A 20,157-nucleotide genomic window follows, 5' to 3' on the forward strand; every position below is an offset into this window, starting at 1 on the left:
CTGCAGCTCTTCGCAGTTGATTACACATAGTAGCTCCTCGGTCCTGGACTTTGTCAAGATAACATCCAGGCTACTTTTTTTTTGACTTTCACAATCGTTGGCGTCTCTAGGCGGTAACACCATCAAAACCAGCCGCTAAGCTTCAGCGAGACCAGGTGGCCCAGGTGAGCAGAGCCGTCGCTAGGAATATATGGCTCCTCTTGATCCCTTAGGATCTGGTCAATATACTCTCCCGCTGCGCTGAGGTGGAGGATAACGGCACACGAACGATGGATGTCAAGAAGTCTTGGGGAAGGCGGGTCGATGGTACAGTTAGGTGAAAGGTAGAAAGTCCTTATGACTGGTAACCAAGAAGGTAAGAAAGGGGTACTACCTACCTTCGCACTATTTACTCTATAGGTGTGTGGCGGATAGGCTGCTGGATCCATTGACTCAAAGTGGATTTTGAAGCTTCCAAATTGTCGGTGAACGTTATACCTGAGACTAATGGCGTTGGTTGGCCGATCAATGTTGGCGCCTTCGATCTCGTGGATCACGCCGGGAGCAAACATGTCGAGGATAGCAATGGCCGACTTCTTCGAGTCACTCTATTAAAGCTTATTAATACTGCCCTAGCATTGCCCATTGCCAACTCGGGCGGAAATGGGGAGGTGTAGAATATAGGGTAATCTGCATACATACTAACTGCTGCTTACTATCTGTCGACATGAGAGAGTGTGGAATGATATGTGCCACCTCGAGATGCTCAACCGAATCTTTAGATTCGATCAATGGCCGGTCCTCGTCATCCTTGGCTTCTGAACCGTCCCTGTCGTACCTCCTCACCGCTTCATCTTCGTCAAAGGCCCGCGTAGCCACGCAGCGGTAGTGATCGCGGATGAGGCAATCGCGCCGCAGAGTTGACAGCCTTGATGGAGTTCCTACTACGTTTTCCAACAATGGGGCTGATAGGGACGCAGGTGTGGGCTGTGGTGTTAAAAGCCCTGATGCCTTCACTATGTACATAATAAATCGTAGTTAGCGTCATGATATCCATATCAACTAACCATCACTCACGTGGTAATAGATTTTAGATTCGCGGTGATCGACCATACACGGTAAAAAGAAGTTATCGAACAGGTAATTGGCAAACGCATCCACAGCGCTCTCCGCATCCTTTTTCACATCATTTGGGTTCGAGGCATCGAATCCAGCGAACCGAGCCAGGCCCTTTGAAACGCCAGATGCGCTGGATGCGCTGCCGCCGCCACCGTTTTCACTTCCAAGGTAGAGGAAGAATTTCTGCAAATAAACCTCCTCCGCGCGAGAGTGCTCATGCATCAAGCGCACTAGCGTGGCTTTCTTATACGGTTTGTTATTTTGTATGGGTTCGCAGTGGTCCAGCAGCCGGTTGAACGTAAGCCTGGCTAGGGCTAGATCCGCGGGGCTCAAAGGATCTGATGGCGAAGAGAAGTCAATGACTCCTTCGAGGGAGGCTTGGTGTCGATGATGGGCGGCCGTCTGGAGTCTTCGGCTTAAGGATCCCTGAAGCAAACCCCCTGGGGCCGAGAGCACTGTTACTTAAGTAAGGAGAGGAGGTTGGATGCCTGGGCGGTTTTTTGATGTGATAACTTAGCTTAAGGTTAGTTAAGGTTTCGGGGAAGAAACTCAAGTGACACGTGATCGAGAGCCTCATACTTCCCTTTTTGGGCAGCCGGGTAGTCAACCACGAGGAATCAGCACCGTCAAGGTCAGTAAGGCTCAGAAGAATCAAATGCCTGCTCGCGTGCGCGTGCTACACAAGGGCTAATAATAGATTTCTCTGCATCTATCGCTGCATGTATGATTTCTACGTGCATGTTGGATGATCTCTTTGGGAACCAAATATTCCTAAGGTTAGAACATGTATAATCAATAGAATCTTTCAGTATCCGAATGAGCTAGCATAGGACTCCCAAGCTTCAAGACAGCTCGGCTTATTTAGAAACAGTGGTATATACACGTCCATCCATTCGCCATTAACATCGGCTGTATATTCAGCTTTACAGAACTCCCAGTAGTCTGGATACCATCCTGATTGCCGCCAGTCGATAATCGCGAGAAGTTTAGAAGGAGAATCTTCTGAAACCATGACGTTGCTTGGATGGAGATCGGCATGTGTAAAGACAACTTCCGCATCATCTGGCATACTATTCCGATAAGGATCTGGAATTTCAGAAAGTTCTTTACCCGGCCAATGATGTCGAATACCTGTCTTGATTACTATCTCCATCCAATCGTGAAATTGAGCGACCGAGAGGAAGGGTCCCGCGGGGGGGCAGTTATTGCTGGTGAAAACGATATCGCCAAGTGGCTCACGGTTGATATGACCTTTATTATAAAAGTAAGTACGGAGTGATATTTCTGGTGTAAAATCTTATTTATAAGGGTGCTTACCAAGGAAAAAGTCGCCTGGTGCGTGCTGTAGCTTGCGAAGTTCTAAAATCATAACGCGAAGCTGCTCGCAAATCTCTATTCGCTCGACCCGATCTAGAGATTCCCACCGTTGCTCAAGGGTAACGCCCTGTACTAGCTCCATATAGATAAAGACTTGACCGTTATCATGAGTCCAGCCGTACACTTCTGGGACAGGTACGGTAGGTAAGACGCGACGGAGCGCCCAGAGCAACTGGCCTTCGGCCACCGTTACCTGAGGGGCGCGTCCGTACTTCACAATTAGGCCGAGCTGCTCATAGCGAACAGGTTGAAAACTAAAGTCACGGTCCTTCGACGTTGGGTCTTGTACCGTGCCCTGTTCACGAACGTTTGCGGGAGATGGCAGCTCAGTCCCCGGTCCATTACGTGAGAAAAATGAAGACTCGAGGAAGGTTGCTGACTCTGCGGGAGGAAGGGCATGCGGGGATATCTTGGGACGATTCTCGACAGCCATAAAGACGAGACGGTTTTTACCTCTTTTTTTATTGATGCTGGCAATGTGATCAAGGAAGCTGGGGCGGTATGATTGTGTAGGTGGGCTAGATCTTTGTTTTAGATGGAGCTGACACCTTTATCATTTATCTTTGGCGTTTATCTTTGGTGAGGATATGTGGGGTTCTCGTTTGCGTAGGCGCCGCAGCCTCCTATATCCTTCATATCGGATTCTTAGTGATCTTTGGTCCAATGGTTCTGACACTCTATCATGCATATCACCGTACCCTGCTTCCTTGCCGTTGCTACATACTCACCCCTCGGCCTGGAAGCCTGAGCTCCCGACAAGGAGCTTGACGCAACTTCCAATCAGTGCGCGAACACAGCTATCCATTGTTCTTAGCCGCCGGTCAGCTAAGTTACAGGTATGCATATATCTCTTTCCACTCTATGACAGATACCAAGTTACTGAATATGAGTCTTGCCAGCCCAAACATGACCCTATATGTCTACCTACTCGTTTACCACAAGAAGAATGTTCCCGCCCACTGGTCCATTTTCGTGACCACTACAAAGGATGGTAAAATTGGACAGGTGTATCACGCCGTTGGCAATCCTTTCCAAGGCTATAAGACCGACGTTAAGGATAAATATGACCTCAGCATGACAAACAGAAAATATTCGACGATCTTTCTTGGGTGCTTAGATGACGGGTGGCACTCCCAGCTTGCCGGAATTGCGTATGATATTGCCGCACCTGGGATAAGCTCCGCTCCCCTCGACCCCTTTGCTGTAAGTTTTCTCTGTCTTTGCACCATTGAGTGCCGCGAAGACTAACTTTATGGTTGAGGGCGAAAATTGCCAAAACTGGGCCGAGAATTTCATCCAGTGTCTGGTTGATCGAGGAGCACTGAACTCTTCTGCGACAGGAACCCTTTCCTCAGCTCCACAGGTATAAGTTCTCTGCCTTTATGCTCGAGGTACCCTCGGCAAATTGTTTCTTATCCGGGTATTTTGCTTGTCCTATGTATCTAGTTAGATCTCAACCACCACTGTTCCGAAAACTTTACTCTTTATGGTACTGCACCAGTAAAATGTCTATGGTGTTGTACTACCCCTGTACGGGCGATACGTGTATAGCTAGAAGGTTTATCAGGGCATTCAGCGTCGATATGCAAGTAAAATCAAATTGAAATTGGTCGCAAATTCGCTGATGAGATGATCTGTTGCTCTAGACGTTTCTGTTAGAGTGTCAAGAAGAGATAGAGTGCACATATGTGTGTGGGGTGTTCTGGGGGGTATGTAGGTTATATCTAATAGAGCTGCCCTTTGTCATACCTACGTAGACTCTTCTGGCAAAGTATTGGGCCTGGCATAACAAGAGGATTGTTTTGCGAAGACATGGGGACGCAAGAAACCGATAAAGGGACAACCTGTTGAATATAACCACAAATGAGGGATGCCATAGGCCCAGCTCCTCGGTCCGACAAGGCCACGACACCCGATTTTGGATAAAAACAGATAATTCAAAAACAAAGGAGCCGCCTTATCTCGAGTGCTCCGTTCCATATTTGAGAACGATATGGATCTAAGTAAGTAGTCACGTGTTGAGCTATGTGAAGGACGATACCTAAGTCAGTGACGGTTACAGTATTATTCAATATATTTTAGAATAGATAGTTAATAAATTAGATATATTTAAAATAGATTAAAAAGTCTATATTATAATATAAATTATAAAGAGTATATATAGCCTGGGGCTGGCCTAATATCGAAATTGAAGCAATGGCACGTGACATCTCATTACACTTTGAGTTTGCGTAGCTTGAGGTCTTCATGTTCTCTGCACTCAAGGACTGCAAGCAATTCTAGTCCCAATTCAAGTGCACAAGGCAAAGACGACGGCTATTTGATACCTACAGCAGTTAACACGCTGTTGCGTTGGCGTGAAGCTGCATTTTACGACTTGAGCTCGAGCTGAGCTTGAACGCAGCCACAGATTTGAGGCCTTGGCCTACGAACACAACTACTCGAGCATACTCGACCAAAACATTCAGGATTTTAGACTAGCGGTGTTATCAGGGCCTTGAGCTGACATTTGCCCTTGTCGGCCTTGAATTCACACAATGGAGGAAGATGACGATGACCTCTACGGCCCAACCGACGCGGTACCTAACCAAACACATCGAGCCTCCGAGGCCCAAAATTCTGAAAAGCAGGGAGATGTAGGCATGGCGGAAGTGGAAGAATATGAGGAGGAAGAGGAAGAAGATGACGAAGTATGCGCGTGTTTCTCTTCCTTTTTTTTTTCTGCAGTTCGCTAATCGCAAAATAACTAGGACGACTTTAAGATCATCACCGAAGCTCCGCCGGAAGTAGCAGCTGAGCTTGCTGCGTAAGTCCGGCCGAAGACGAATATCCTATGTTGCGATCAGTGGACTAATTTTCCGTAGACAACTCCCTCGCCATACTCCATACCGCAGCGAACCTACGAAGTCTACGGCTGATTCCGCCAGTGCAACCCCAAAAGCTGCCCCAGCACCTTCTGCTCCAAAGCCTGGGACGCCGGCCGTAGCGTCTTCTGCCCTTGCTGCAAAACCTGCCGTACCTCAAAAACCGGGCTCTGCGTATCCGGCTCATCACACATCTACGATTGACGTATCGGCCAACCCAGTCCACCCCTCTACCAATAAACCAATTCTTTCTACAGATCTAGATTCGGATTTCCCTACAGAAGATGACAAGCCCTGGCGAAGACCAGGCTCAGATATTAATGACTATTTCAACTATGGATTCGACGAGTTTACATGGGCGAGTTATTGTCTAAAACAGCAGGGCCTGCGAAAAGACATAAACGACCAAAAGACCCAGATGGAGGACATGCAGGCATTCCTCAATCTCCCTGGAGGCCTACCGGGAATGCCCGGCGGGCCAACCCCATCTCTACCCGGCGTAATACCTGGAGCAGTCACCGGCGGAGGGGGAGGGGGAGGTGGCCGAGGCACCCCAGGCCCGCCTCAGGGAGCTGGGCCGGGACCCCAGAACGCAATGCCAGGAATGCCGCCAGGAATGCCGGAGCTATCCCCTGACATGATGCAGGCCGTGTTCGGGGGAATGATGGCTCAAGGCATGGACCCGTCGTCGATGGACCCGATGACGTTCATGCAGCATGCTCAAGCTATGATGGGAGGCGGCCAGCCCGGCGCTGGTACATCGCAAGTCTCCCAAGCAGGATATGGAGGCCAGGCGTCTGGACAAGGGTTTTCCGGACAGGGTGGTGGCCAGGAGCAGATGGGATATGGAGGCTATGACCAGCATGGGCCCTACGGCGCCGGTGCAAGGGGGAAAGGCATGAGGAGATGGTAGATCTCTCGCCCAAGGACTACAGACAGAAGTTATCGCACCATCATAGTATTTAATCTCGTGAATCTCACTGCTTTTGCACCTATATTCTCCGTATATCAACTTCGTTCAAACCCCTGTGTCTTTCCTCTTTGGGCTTTCTCCAGATCTGGCGGCAGCTTCACCGCGCTAAACCGTTTCTGACGTAGTGATCTTGGCATGTTTTCTCGAAATTTCTTGGGCTCGAAAGCAGAAACAAAAACTTCTTTCTTCTTCACCCCCAGTCCAGATATACAATTAACACGATTCTCTTCTTATTCCACAGTCCTTTTTTGTAGTTCAATTCCTTCTCTACGACTTCACGCTCTACACACATCACAATGGTTGGTCCTCCGCTCTCCGCATGACGAGACTAGCTCTCTAACCAAGCTTCAATTCGAATCTCTAGGCCTTCCGCAGCGTCAAGAACCTCGCTCCTCTCCTCGACCGTGTCTTGGTCCAACGCATCAAGTCTGATGCCAAGACTGCTTCTGGAATTTTCCTCCCAGAAAGCTCTGTCAAGGAGCTCAACGAAGCCAAGGTCCTCGCCGTTGGCCCTGGAGCTCTTGACAAGGACGGCAAGCGAATTGCCATGAGTGTTGCCCCAGGTGACAAAGTCTTAGTTCCTCAGGTTCGTGAAATCAGGCTGTATACTGGTTGACTCCATGTCAGGTTATCGAGGCTGACTATTCTTGCCTTCTCTGGCAATCTGCGTTATTTAGTTTGGTGGAAGCCCCGTTAAACTCGGAGAGGAAGAATACTCCTTGTTCCGAGACCATGAGTACGTCGTTCTGTCCTCCGTGTTTGTGATAACCGAAACTAACAAGCTACTTACGAAATAGGCTATTGGCCAAGTTCAGGGAATAAATATGCCCAGCCAGCTACGTTTTGAAATAGATCGTCACGCGATGAGACCGGCCACGCATAGCTAAGCTCACGTTGCTTGAGTGATCTGATTTTGTACAATACTATGTAATATAATGAATACAACCTCCCACCAAGCAATCCGAGTCCACCGAATCGCCTAGCCAGATACGGCAGAAGAGAGTCAGTGAAGCAGGATTATTTCATTTTCTTTTGAGCAAAGGAGAAGCCGTGGTTCCTGGAAAATATACGTTCTAATGAGATATGGGGAGAGATGAAGGTTGCTTGTCGTTACTATTTCTGTCGTTTTTATATACAGCCAGCCACTACTTTGCTTGGATACCTACCTCATCACCCCTTCTCTCATGTTCCTGTAACTTTACTTGGACGGTTTGTATTTCAGTTTTCCCTACTCTTTGATACTCTAGGCGAATTTCAATATGCTAAAATATCTCCCCTCAATGTTGCAATTTGGTAACGGTGCCTGAGCATGATCTAGATGAGTTAAGCACATGAATGAGGCAGTGTAGAATAAGTATTTACTATCCTGTAGTAGAAGGTAACGAGGGCTGATGGCTAGACAGGGTAGCCCCTATTACTCCTGCCTTTGGCTAATTTACCCTGGCTCGACTAAGAATATCATATGTTCGAGAGAAAGCCCGCCCTCCAATCATCCGCACTAGGCGAGGCTTCCACTCTTCATTAATGATACTTTTCAAGCCCTTGTGTAGCTGTTCATGAACTTGGTTTGGAACTTGGCCTCGTGGTATTCCTATTGTCGACGCCCGAATTGCTCCTCCTAGCTTAGGGGACAAAACATAAAGGAGAAGGCAGGCAGAAAAACAGTTAAATCCTAAGCACTGTCTAAGGAGCATCTCAGCCAGAGTACCATCGTTAGGTGGGTAGAATGGGACTTGGCGGGACATGCTACCATCCCTACCGGAAATACCAATACAGTCGGTTGGCGATATCGGTACGTGATATTTCCTTGCGAGACTGAGGATCCACCGTGTGAATACCGCTGGTTTAGAGGATATATTCACTGCTATAACGTCTGAATATTCATGCAAGGTGTCGCAAAACTCCCCTAGAGAGAAGAGTGCATCGGATACCTTTTTATCCACAGATACCGCTGACGCTGTTGCATCTGTTGCATGGAGAATAAAGACATAAAGATGATCGTATTTTCTGCAAGTGCGGTAAACTCGCTCCCGAAATGGTGAGTTTAAATTTATGCCAGGGACAAGCTCGACCGGATGCCCGGGAAGATGTAGCTGCACACAGTCTTGGGTAGTGGCGAGGAGTACACCCACTCTTGGGGAGAGCGTTATATCTGCATCGCGCCATGCCGCGCACTGAGCGGCTGGAACGGAAAGTGACTCGCCTATAGCTATATTATATTGAGAAAAATCTCGGAACACAAGGGTTCGAGGATTTGAAATGGCTTCCAGGTCGCGGATAAGAGGCCGATGCGTTTGAAGAAGTCGTGTCGATATAAAGAAAATTGCTGGTTTGGAGCTGTCATCATATGCGGATGGAATATCTAGTAGGACGTTGCACAATTCCCTCTGGCTTGAGAGATCTAGCGAGCTCAAATTTCCGCTCCGCCGCTGGCCAGCACCTGTGATCCTTTGGCTTTGGGGTGAATGAGAAGGAGTTATATCGGGCTTGTGGTTTACCTTCTGCCGCTTCGCCCTCCCACGCAATTCCATAAAACTGGATAAATTTCCAGGAGCCGAAAACTGAGGTGGAAGTAGGTATCTCGACGTAGCCGTTGATGCAACCGATAAGCCAGCTTCTTTTGATATATTATTATCCAGGTGATTTTTAACTTGCGTGTGCGACCTTGATTTTGGGGCAGTTTTGTCACTTTCATCTCCAGCATTGAAGTTGCGCGGACGTAGTTCATAACTATCAATTTCCTGGTCCATCGTTATTTTAGTTAGATAGTGACATTTTGTACTGGTTTATAATGCTGGATAATGCAACGAACCTTGTGCAGCAAGGGATAATGGCTAGGTTTCGGACCTATATATGGCAATAAGCTGCGAGGTGCCTGGTCCTGGTAGCTTTGTACCTCCCGCAAGTACGGCGTAGAGTATGGACGAACTATGACTTCTTTGGCGATTTCTTCCTCAACCTCTTTCGAGAAGTTCAACGCGTAGCTAGGAATAACTAGGCTTTCATCGTTTTCATCGTCTAGCTTTTCCAAAGGCGGATCCAGATGAAACTCATCGAGTGACGGCAGGGCTGTCGAGAAGAGGAGCTCGCGCGGTGCGGCCGGTCCGAGAATTGGTGAATCTATATGGAATCGGTCTGCTCGGTGGCGGTCTGGAAGTCCCTGACGCGAGTAGCTTCCGTCTAAAGGAACTTTGAATTTTCGGTGTAGTTTGTAGATAGATGACAATAACTTCCCACCGGTTTTACCTACTGGGAGCTTTTCAGCGAGGTCTGATTCCACGGAGACCCGTGCCTGAGTCTCCTCAGTGTCGCCCTCACGGAAGGACGCAGTCAAGTCATCACCGCAAAAAACTCGATCGAAGTCATTAACAAATGTCCAAGGGTCAAGAGATCGATGGTCTATCGTGACTTCGGCGTTGCGTGCATATATGTGCAACGGAGGTTCGTTCGATTCGGACATGTCGAGTCCTGATGTGTTGCAGCGGCGGCGGTCCCAACAACGCAGACAGCTTGATATTGAGGTGTAGAGTAAGGTTATCGAAGATATCTCCGGGGATATGTTATAGTGGACAGACACAGCGATACATATAGGGCGGAAGTGCCTATAATGATGCGTCTGGGTGTCTGGCAGACTGTTAAAACGGGCTGGTGGAGGAAATTTGATAAGGAGGCATAAATTTGCCGGACCAGCGCCCTGGAATCCGCCCGGCCTTCAGCACAACAAAAACACTTAGAATGGTAGAAGAAAAGTAAATAGATTACTCTGAGAGCCCGTTGAGCTTGCAGAAGCCGCTGGTTACGGCATCTGTGATAGGTATGGCTCCTATGAAAGTCTACCTAGGGCACAGGACGTGGGTATCAGTCAGAAACAGGTGGACATTGGGAAATAGAAAGGATAATATAGGATACAGGGTTGGCAATATCAGTCGAGAAAGGATAAGCAAGCCGTCTCATCAAAAACTCCATGTAGACGGGGGATAAAAAGGTATCATGCAAACCAACCATAACCTGGATGGCGTCTGTCTATCTGTAAATTCGTTTCGCACATCGCATCCACTGAACATGGCGAAGGTGGGATAAAAAAGGAAGAAGAAGAACCAAAAAATATCAAGTTAACATTAAGCAGATGAAAGTCGTCAGTACGCCCTTGATTGCCATCCACTGCCTACTCCTGTTCCATTTACCCCCAATGGCCCCAATGCTAGTTCTTGAACTTCCTCCTTAGCACTGCCGACTCTAGTGGCCACGCCTAGGATGGCCGTTTCGACATCCCCGAGTGTTGCAGCGAGTTCACGGACACGAGAAGATTGTGCATTGGCCGTGTTTCCACCATCTCTGCCCCTTGAGGAAACCAGGCCGTGGATTTTCCTCTGAAGGGAGTCCTCGACGTTGTACAAGTGGTCTTCAATGTCCTTTAGATTCTTGCGATATTCCTCAAGTACAGAGCCCATGTCATCAGTTCGCTGTGAGAAGTAGTCGACCAAGTTTCCAGGTTCGTTTTGTGATGTGCCATTCGAATCTGCCTCGATACCTTCAGGTAGCGCAAGGGTGCCACCGTGTCGAAGTCCCATTGTAGATCGTAGTGGATGTTTGGACATTGACTGACCCTGTTGGCCTGCCGGCCACCACCGTTCACCGGGACTGGGCTGGTATTGTAGGGGTAGGAGTAGGGTATCAAGTGTGCGGAAGGCCAGCTTCGCTTCGGTTGCGTCCTGTTTTGCGAGGTTACGGGCGTGTTCAATGCCGTTAGCATCGTTTTCGAGAGCTTCTTGAAGAGTATCTAGTTTTCCTTGAACAAATTCAACGTCATTGGGGATCATGGCGCCTTGAGCGGATATTGTGGGTAGAAGATCGGATACTTCATTACACATCCGAACTTGGTTGAGAATAAAGGTGTCTATAGCTTCAATCTCCCTCTTTAACTCATCACTGCAGCTCTCGAATTTTGTGGTTGGAACGAGGTTTGAGACGTCGATTTTAACACCCGATACGACATTATTCCCCGTGGATTGATCTTGTTTTAAAGGCCCTGTAGGGTTTCTAAACAGGGACAAGGTTGGGCCCTGCTGCTGCTGCTGTGGCTGTGGCTGCTGTTGCTGCTGTAGGGTATTTCCACTGAAAAGGAGACATACGGTTATTTAGCTGAACAAACAAGTATAGCGTATGATTGTGAGGGAACTTACAACAACCCTCCTGTATTTGTGGACGTCCCAGTCCCCTGTGCAGTGCCTCCAAACAAGGAAGGCTTGGCTTGATTCTGATTTGCGGTTGAGGTACCAAGTGAGAATAATGAAGGCCCGCTGGATGCTGCAGTGGTCTGCAGTGGTTGACTGCCGGACGTGGCCGTCCTGCCAAAGAGAGAACCGCCGCCCAGTCCTCCCTGCTGCTGAGGTTGTGCATTGGATGTCCCTATCCCAGAGAATAAACCTCCAGATGCTGGTTGAGTGGCCGTTGCCGTAGTGGTGTTGCTCCCAACCGCACCGAATAGGCTTTTCTGCTGAGGCTGGCTAGTGGTAGTCCCTAGTCCGGCAAATAAATTGCTTGTCTGTGGCTGCGATGTTGCTGTTCCTCCGATGGCACCGCCGAACAGGCCACCAGCGGATGTGGATGTCGTCGCCGGCTGGGGGTTACTTCCACTATTATTCAATTCAGGAGCGTCAGTACTATTTATTTCACCATCTGGCTCATTATGTGTCTCCTTTGTGGTCTGCCTTGCTGTTTTCTCTTCTGTCTGATCCTTTTTCTTCTTCTGTTTAGCTGCCACTGCCAGAGGAGCAGGTGCCGGAACTAGGTTGCGAAATGTTCCACCCTTTGCTTCCCGCATGCGCTGAGCATGACCATCATATGCATTTCTCTGTTCGGCAGCTTTCTTCGCCATGGCAGTAGCTTGACAAGCTAGTAGAAGAAGACCGGAGACTCCGTAGGAAGGCGAAGAAACAGGGCTCTCAAACACGCAAGCCTGGGAGGAGAAGTTCGTATCGCACGGGTTCAAGGCCGGGTGCAAACAAACGGGTGTAACGATAGACAAAGCAAAGGGACATGCGTGGACTTACAACAACGAGTTGGCGGTGGAAGTATTCACCGTTAGGCCTCCTGGCGTCGCCGGCTTCTGGGAGAACATGGCGGGCGGGGAAACGGGGGACAATGGTAGAGTTTTCCTATTGACGGTGGATGAAAAGGGCCGCCTATTGTGGCGGGTAGTACACGCGGCGGAGCAGGCAGCGGAGGAAGAAGCCGGCGGGTGCAAGATAGCTTGAATTGAAGATGCGAAAATGAAGCTGGAGCGAAAAGAAAGATTGTTGATATCGCTTTAAGCTTTGTTGTCGCGCGCGGGCTTGGCAATCTTGGCATTATTCTCTTCTCCTTCTCTTCTACTTCTACTTTCTTCTTACCTACAAGAAGATGAACCTGTATGGGCGGTAGAAGACGACTAGGATTTGAGATGACGGCAGAGACAGGTATGGGATAACATGCACGAACCAACGACCGATACCCCGAGAGTAAAATGCGTCGCTTGCACATCCGTCGATGATGGACTGGCCTTTGCCAGCGACTTGACATCGGCCAGCAAGCTTGTAGATGGCCCTGTTAGCAAGAAACCGGTCTCGAACTACTTCAAAAGCGCCCAGTGGTAAGATAAAGTGCCGTATAAAATATGGAATGCAGCCTAACGAGTTCTCAGGTCTGCAGACGGGACCACAGTAATCACCAATTCGGCTGATAACCATATTCGGTCCTATATCCTGTATGTCCCGACAGCGCCCTTCAGAGATTCCTTTTGTCGTCTCTTGCCCTTGCTGATGCTTACAGACCGCCGGACCTTTTGGATGAGAAGGATGCTCCCCATACGCTTCGACCGTACCATGTCATACCTTCAAAGGAGCCCATTTACTCGGCGGCGATATACCCATTCTACGACTTGCAGGACCCTTCAACCACCTGTCTGCTGTCTGGACTTCGAGACCACCCAATTAGGTTGAATTCGGCCTTATACCCCGGTCTACTGACGTCTTACAGCCTCGTGTCACCCACAACCGAGGCCTTTATAACCCCCCATTCCCTTCTATACCCGTCAAGCCTTGGAGGGACGCATTTCCTAGCCGGGTGTGACAGTCTGATCTGCCTGTTTGATATATCTCGCCCCGGGAAAGATGGGCCTGTATCGAGGCTACCGACTATTCCAAGCAAGCGGAAGAAGATTGTCGGGGGAGGCGTGGGGATGAAAGGTATCGTTTCCGCAATGGCAGTCGACTCTAGTGGTAGCGGAATACTTGCTGCAGGTACATTCACCCGACATATTGGGCTATATGGAGATACCGGAAGTGGTGATACTATCGCCACCTTTAGCATCGCCGACACAGCTGCCGAAAGGGCCATCGGCGGGAATGGCGTGACTCAGGTCCTCTGGAGCCCATGTGGCCGATATCTGTATATTGTGGAGAGAAAGAGCGACGGAATGCTGGTGTACGATATCAGGGTGACCGGCCAGCTCGTCGGGTGGCTTGAAGGGAGGAAAGCGATGACGAACCAGAGATTGGATGTCGATATCGTTGCCGTCGGCGAGACATCCGAAATCTGGGCTGGCGGGACAGACGGGGTTATTCGCATGTGGAAGAACCCGTCTCACGCTGAAGGAGGCTTGCGTCCGATATGGGAGAAGCATATCCATGACGGTAAACGAGCACCTTTCTCTTTTGCGAAGTGCAACCCCCACGTACTGACTGCAGTATACAGATCCGATGACGAGTTCCGTAGTTCATCCGACGGGAAGTGTATTGGCGACTTGCTCAGGGCAAAAACAATATCCATCGTTTTCAGATGATGATGGCACCCAAGAGATCTTGGTAGAGAGGGATCTGGGGACCAGAGGCCTATCCGAGGGTCAAATGGATAATAGTCTCAGAATATGGCAGCTATGAGTCGCCAATTACATCTCACCCCAGTCGCCCACATCCTGTGAAGCACCACCCACTCCCGGCCCCTCAATTTCTATCCAGAAAACAGCACTCAACTGAATCAGGTCACCCTGATAGATCGATTGATAGGAGCCTAGTATAGAGCCATCTAGCAGATCAGTAGCGCTGTGTATCTATAGCCTTATAACAAAGGAGGCTGGGTGAAGATTCAGATAGTGTCTGAAAACTGACCCACCAATGCAGTTCTGCCAGTCATCTTTTATATATAAGATACTGCTCAGTCTAGATATATCAGATATACTGGACATACCAGATATACTGCCTATATATGACTTCATCTTGTCAGCTCCTTCTCATAGACTACTATTTAAGTAGAGGCAACCACAGTGTCTTGGCACTAACAAAACAACAATAACAACCACAAAAGTAAACAGACTAGAAGAGGGGCACCTATACATCTCCAGCAGTATGTCTATAGTGTATCTGCAGTGTGTCCATAGTATGTCTATAGCGCATCGTATATGAACTTTTATAGGGCTGACTTTTGTGGGGTAGCCAGGGGTATCCGTGCTGTGCAGCTGTCCAATCACATCCCAGGGTGAACAACCGCATCTCTTCAACCTCGTCTGCAGCGTATACCTAGACAAACATGTTCATGAATCAGTTTTATATCATTGAATATAGACACACTCCCTGGTGACTGGTTATCCCTTCTAGAATGGCTCCATGTGCAATTAGTCTCTCGCTACTGGCGGAAATATCCATCTATTCTTCTCTTGGCTGGTTCTATCCCAACCTAGACCGGTGAAGGTGTAGATTAGAGCCAGACAGCCCATTGACTCACTGCAGATGCCGCAGTTAATATATCTTAACGCCTGCAGTATATATCTGCCTTCTTCTCACCTTCGTTCTCACCGTCCTCAAGTCCTGCAGCTTCCCTCGTTCAGCCCCGTCAGGCGCCCAGAAGGCGTTTCCATCGTGCCAAAGGTGGTGGTCTCCTCAATATGGCAACTTCTATTTATCTTGACGACTTTGTGCGAAAGGGAACCTCGTTTGCCGGGCGGTATGTCGGGTTCAGAGTGGAAGACAGTTGTCAAGGGCATGTGTGTGGGACAGCAGCAGTCTGATGAGGTGGAAATAGGTTTGATATGCCTGGCTGGGGGGCTGAAAAGTATCGTTGACTCTCCCTTGATATCTGCTGCCGTCAGTATCGCTCACTTGGCTGGGCTCGAAATAATCTGGTCTTCCTGGCCGTGGGACTATGTCGCTTCTGGGCAGAGGGGTGGGATACTCATCTGTTTTCAACGGCCCTTACCCTTTTGGATAAGGTGTTGGGTGTATTGCAGTCAAATTGCAGGATGTGCTTGTTTTGTCGACGAGCTCGCCTGCAATATATACTGCGATATTGAGCTTCTGAGCCGTACCCCTTAGAAAGTATTGCATAAGGCGGAAAATGTTTCTATGAAACGAATGCCCAGCCTGTCTACATGCTTGGATCAATGCTCTGCCACTCGAGGAGGCCCAGCCTATTAACCGACGGCTCCTATGTAGGTCGATCGATTGATATGGCTCATTTTTGTTGATATCAATTGGCATCGCTTGCTGATAGCAATACGCAACAGCGAATTTCTCGGCCTGGAGCGTGATTGAGCTTCCCTTTGTTGCCTTGTTACAGCAATGCGAACCCTTTGCACAATAGGGTCAATAGGCGTCAGCTGGCCTCTGGATTGATTGAGGAATGACCCTCGACGGGAACTACCGCCCCCGGCGCTTGCGGTATCGGTGATTCATTGAGCTGGGACTCTGATATCTCGATTACTGTAACTTACGCTAGCGCGGATACAGAGCCTTACGGGCATCATTTACTACGCCAGCGACATATATTGTATATTCACGACCGGTTTGAAGCTGGGGGGCTGGGTTCACTAGCTAGTGAATGTAGCCAGGACAATGGGCCTTCCTTAAGAGAGCCCTTATCTTCGTCCTCGAACTTCCCCCAGCTCCTCGTCCTCTTTCTTCCTTCACCCTCCCCGATTACACCCACATTTCTACACCCGCCGTTCACAAGTCAACCCCAAAGCCCCCTTCTCTCATCAAGCTGCTCACTTGATCGCACGTCTAGGCTTGAGATATTGCTGGACGCCCTCTATCTGAGCTAAGATCGCTTTGATCGCCGCTGCACTTTCCGTAATATCTCACTGACATCCGCGACGAAGAAGCAAAGTCCTCGCCGAAAGGCATATTCCATTTTGCCAAAGCAGCCTCGGTGAGATCCCAAGCTCTTTATCTCTTCTCCAGAACACCACCAACCTTGATAGCAGGTAGCAAGATCTGTTATCTTCGTCGACTTTGGGCCGTCATCTTTCACTAACACTGACATCCTACACATTTGTAGTTTGGAACGGTTGGTTAGTTAAAATGGATCAAGAGAATCCCTTTGAAAACAAAGACGTCCGCGACAGTCTTCTGCAAGAAGGCTTTTCAATGGATGACTACATGGCCTTATACAACTATGTGTAAGTACGATGATGTGATGTCTCTTATTCTTGGATGACATTCCTTTTGCTGATATTGCATGTTCAGTCATGACCGTGAAAACCAAGCTACTGCTGCTTCTATGCATGAGGGTATCATGTCTGACCAGGAACCGGCAGAATGCATGGATGGATACCAAGCCCAGAACCCAGAAGCTGAAAACCAAGGTAGCCATTCTCTGATATTTTCTTGAAAACTAATAGTCATGGCTTTGATACTTGATTAATACCCATTTATTTGATCCGCTTGTTAACACAGGGTTTTACAGATCGTGGGGAAGTGAAAGGTGACCGCATGGTCACGGATAACGTCTCGTTTGACTTCGGCGATTTGCTGAACCTCGAAGATGCCCCTGCGCAGATGTACGACGCAGATCTTGCTCCAAAACATCAGCATCCACACCCACATGCGCACAACAATTTCCAAGATACTCATACTCCATCCGCTTCTGAAATGATTCGTTCTCCTATCATGCCACAGGGTGCTATTCCGGCTGTCAATACGCCATGCCCAGTTGCTACTGAAGGAAGTGAGCATGCAGTTATGAAACATTCTCCAGCCGATTATAACGCAAATATGGGCGTTGATGCATCGCCAAATCAGCCTTTTCCCCCTGAATTTAAAGATCCCCGAATTCGACAGACGCCCCCTTTCCAACCACACCATAGCCAACTTAATGCCAACTCCGAAAAAACTCAAGTTGGGCAAATTCATAGTATCCCACCAGCAATCTCCAACTATTCCGGTGCTCAGGTTCCCTCAACCCCAGCTTCCAACTTGGCCTCTACTAATATGGTAGATACCACTTCTGTCATTGTGGAAGAAGCTTGTGCCCAAGAAGCCCAGAAAAAACCAGGGCGCAAAGCCGGGAGAGCAAAAGGAAAGTCTCCTACTGTCGAGCCCAAGGATGAGAGAGCCAATTTACGAGACAGTGATGAACCAATCGTTTTACAATTTTCTTCTTCACAAGAAGCCAACGACTATCGCCCGGATAGGAAAATTATGCCAGTCGATCCTACCGTTCCATGCACAGTTGGGCAGAAGAAGGAATGTGTCGTCCAACTTATCAGAGCCATGAAAAGTGTCGAGCATGCCACAGATAACTGGGGTATGATTAAGCCCTTCGCGAACCGGAAATTTAGCGACCGCAAAATCGAAGTATGCTGCTGGAACATTTTGGTAAGCTATCTGCAATTAACGAGCAGGCTTGATATTCTTGAACATTAATTTGTTTTACCAGGACTGTTGCGTTGTTCGGCAAGCAGTAGGACCATTCCTCACGCCTGAGGAAGAATCATTGAAAAACAAGACCAAGAAGAATAAGCAAAACTTTGCTGAGCGCTTTGCAGATATGATCAATATCTTAAGGGTGGGATAGCCTCTATTCCCGTTATTTGCATAATAATACTCACAAAGTAATAGGTTCGCAAGACTGTCTGCCGCCATCTACTGGATCCTTACTATCTGCTTCAGTTTGTAGATGACCCAAGTTCCTGTTTGAGCGTGAGTCTTCCTCGATTTTACCATTCTATCCTGCCATTAAATCAAGATTAACGCTAACCAATTTCAAGCGTGTTGATTCCAACAAAACTCTCAATGCTAAGAAAAAGCAGGCTATCGACTTAGGTAAAAAGGTTATGGCCAAAGGGACAGCTGGTGATGATGATGTGACTGCAGCAGATGAGCCCGCACCTCAACTGGCAAGCCCATTCACCACCCCGAAACCTGAAACCCATACGACATGCACTAGTTCTCGTGATCCATACATGGATAGAAACATTGTTTCCAGCATTGAAACTCCACAAGGCTCCCAATTTCCACCCAACTTACCTCAAGCAAACTTGCAGGCAGCTCATATGGCGAGCTTGCAACCAGGGTCATCTAGGCAGCAACCCATTCTAGGTCCATCAATGGCCTATTCCTCTCACCCAATGAACAGTTTTGGCACTGGACCATCCATTGGGTACTCCCAGGGGCATGCATATAACTCCGGCCGTGGAGCGGTTGGAAATATGGGCTACTACAACATGGGCACGACTATGAATGCGCCTCAAGTCAACATCTCTCCCACACCAAGGTCACCATGGAATCAGATGTATTCCAACGCTATTCCGTCGGCACAGTATCTCATGCCCCCAAGAACCCCAAATATGCCATCATTGACATCTCAATTCCCCACCCCTCCTGTTTCTGGGAGAGCAGCTTCTCCAACCCAAGCTAAGCCTGCGCGCAAGAAGTCTGGCAAAAGATCGGCAGATGGCTCTGATGAGTCAGAAAGCCCAAAGAAGAAAGGACGCCATTAAAATCTTTCATAGTCTTCAATACTTGGTTGCAATCATCAGCGATGCAACACTTTTCAGCATAGTTTTTGAAATTGGTTCACCATATTTCTCCTTCCATCGATACCCTCATAGATACCCCCTTTTCGACTTTGCATCTCTCAGCCTTTTCTTGTTCCCGCATATCTAGCAGCAATCGGCTCGGACCATGATTTATACCCCTCACCTGACCTCGGATTTGGCCTTTGACTTCATACCACAGCCTGGACACGGAACCAGCCACATTCTCATGGGCTCCTTTCATCATCGCCGTTCTCTTGTTCATGGTCTCTTTTTACCTCCAGGAATTTTCCCACTTTAGTCTTTAACTCGCCGTCCGCATAAGCATTTACTTCCTATGCGCATTGCTTCCACAATAGATAGAATATGTCGACTGTGCAGGTTTTGGGGCCTGTACAGTGGGACAATTCATATCATTTTTGTCCAACACCCTTGATAAATCTCAAATTTTCCATTTCTCATTGATTACCTTTTTGTTTCCATGCTGTTATCAACGCCTGGTTGACCTCATTTATCACCTTCTGAAAGCCCATCTGGTCAGGCAATTAACTTGCTAAACAAACCCAACAGGCCAGGGAACACATCATGTTTACAGAAGCCCCTCGCATGCAGCTTCCATACCTTTTATGCTTTTCTTCCTTTTCCTTTCTATTATATTATACCCTTACACCACAGCCATGGAGGAGCAGCGCTCACCCAGTCTCTTTCTTTCTTTATTTTCTAAAAACGGGAATAACCCGGCCAAAAAAAGGATCCCCCTCGATTTATTTTGCTAATTCACCCGTTCCCTTTACATTTGTTAACCCACACTATATCTTTTATTGTTTTTTACCTCAAACCCAACTTTTGTCACTCCTTCAGGCCAAGGACGTTTATTCTAGAACGATAGATCTCCAGCAATTACAATACAAATTGAAATCCATATTTTGATTGGTGAACTACATTTACAGTATCCTATGAATTCTCCACGTATATAAGCCAGTAATCTGGGCCCCATTTTGTAAGTACATATTCCTCTTCCGCTTGAATATAACGGCATCCGGTTTCTTAAGCAA

At 48.2% G+C, this 20,157-nt stretch overlaps 7 protein-coding genes across 7 annotated transcripts; 4 read left to right on the forward strand and 3 right to left on the reverse strand.

The window, feature by feature from the left end:
• Positions 1–122: 122 nt before the first annotated feature.
• GIQ15_00381 (uncharacterized protein) lies at positions 123–3,280 on the reverse strand (the record flags this gene model as incomplete). The annotated part of the gene is made up of 6 exons (XM_033547798.1): positions 123–587; positions 682–995; positions 1,047–1,538; positions 2,026–2,349; positions 2,416–2,993; positions 3,204–3,280. The coding sequence occupies 6 exons, from the start codon at positions 3,278–3,280 to the stop codon at positions 123–125; spliced, it is 2,250 nt and encodes a 749-aa protein (XP_033408749.1).
• Positions 3,281–5,012: 1,732 nt separating this feature from the next.
• GIQ15_00382 (pre-mRNA polyadenylation factor fip1) lies at positions 5,013–6,252 on the forward strand (the record flags this gene model as incomplete). Its single annotated transcript, XM_033547799.1, has 3 exons — positions 5,013–5,165; positions 5,226–5,281; positions 5,340–6,252. 3 exons carry the CDS (start codon positions 5,013–5,015, stop codon positions 6,250–6,252), a joined length of 1,122 nt encoding a protein of 373 aa, XP_033408750.1.
• A 356-nt stretch (positions 6,253–6,608) lies between these two features.
• Positions 6,609–7,134, forward strand: GIQ15_00383 (chaperonin; the record flags this gene model as incomplete). Its single annotated transcript, XM_033547800.1, has 4 exons — positions 6,609–6,611; positions 6,677–6,898; positions 6,990–7,048; positions 7,110–7,134. 4 exons carry the CDS (start codon positions 6,609–6,611, stop codon positions 7,132–7,134), a joined length of 309 nt encoding a protein of 102 aa, XP_033408751.1.
• Positions 7,135–9,073: 1,939 nt separating this feature from the next.
• GIQ15_00384 (uncharacterized protein) lies at positions 9,074–9,772 on the reverse strand (the record flags this gene model as incomplete). The annotated part of the gene is made up of 1 exon (XM_033547801.1): positions 9,074–9,772. The coding sequence occupies one exon, from the start codon at positions 9,770–9,772 to the stop codon at positions 9,074–9,076; it is 699 nt and encodes a 232-aa protein (XP_033408752.1).
• A 676-nt stretch (positions 9,773–10,448) lies between these two features.
• GIQ15_00385 (nucleoporin NUP49/NSP49) lies at positions 10,449–12,190 on the reverse strand (the record flags this gene model as incomplete). Its single annotated transcript, XM_033547802.1, has 2 exons — positions 10,449–11,352; positions 11,496–12,190. 2 exons carry the CDS (start codon positions 12,188–12,190, stop codon positions 10,449–10,451), a joined length of 1,599 nt encoding a protein of 532 aa, XP_033408753.1.
• Positions 12,191–12,782: 592 nt separating this feature from the next.
• On the forward strand, positions 12,783–14,134 carry GIQ15_00386 (WD repeat-containing protein 79; the record flags this gene model as incomplete). Its single annotated transcript, XM_033547803.1, has 4 exons — positions 12,783–12,943; positions 12,995–13,057; positions 13,123–13,287; positions 13,330–14,134. 4 exons carry the CDS (start codon positions 12,783–12,785, stop codon positions 14,132–14,134), a joined length of 1,194 nt encoding a protein of 397 aa, XP_033408754.1.
• Positions 14,135–16,646: 2,512 nt separating this feature from the next.
• GIQ15_00387 (uncharacterized protein) lies at positions 16,647–19,066 on the forward strand (the record flags this gene model as incomplete). Its single annotated transcript, XM_033547804.1, has 6 exons — positions 16,647–16,744; positions 16,812–16,930; positions 17,032–17,942; positions 18,004–18,132; positions 18,186–18,266; positions 18,335–19,066. 6 exons carry the CDS (start codon positions 16,647–16,649, stop codon positions 19,064–19,066), a joined length of 2,070 nt encoding a protein of 689 aa, XP_033408755.1.
• Positions 19,067–20,157: the final 1,091 nt, after the last annotated feature.

Source organism: Arthroderma uncinatum, assembly GCF_011692745.1.
Source record: "Arthroderma uncinatum strain CBS 119779 chromosome Unknown scaffold1, whole genome shotgun sequence".
NCBI lineage: Eukaryota > Fungi > Ascomycota > Eurotiomycetes > Onygenales > Arthrodermataceae > Arthroderma > Arthroderma uncinatum.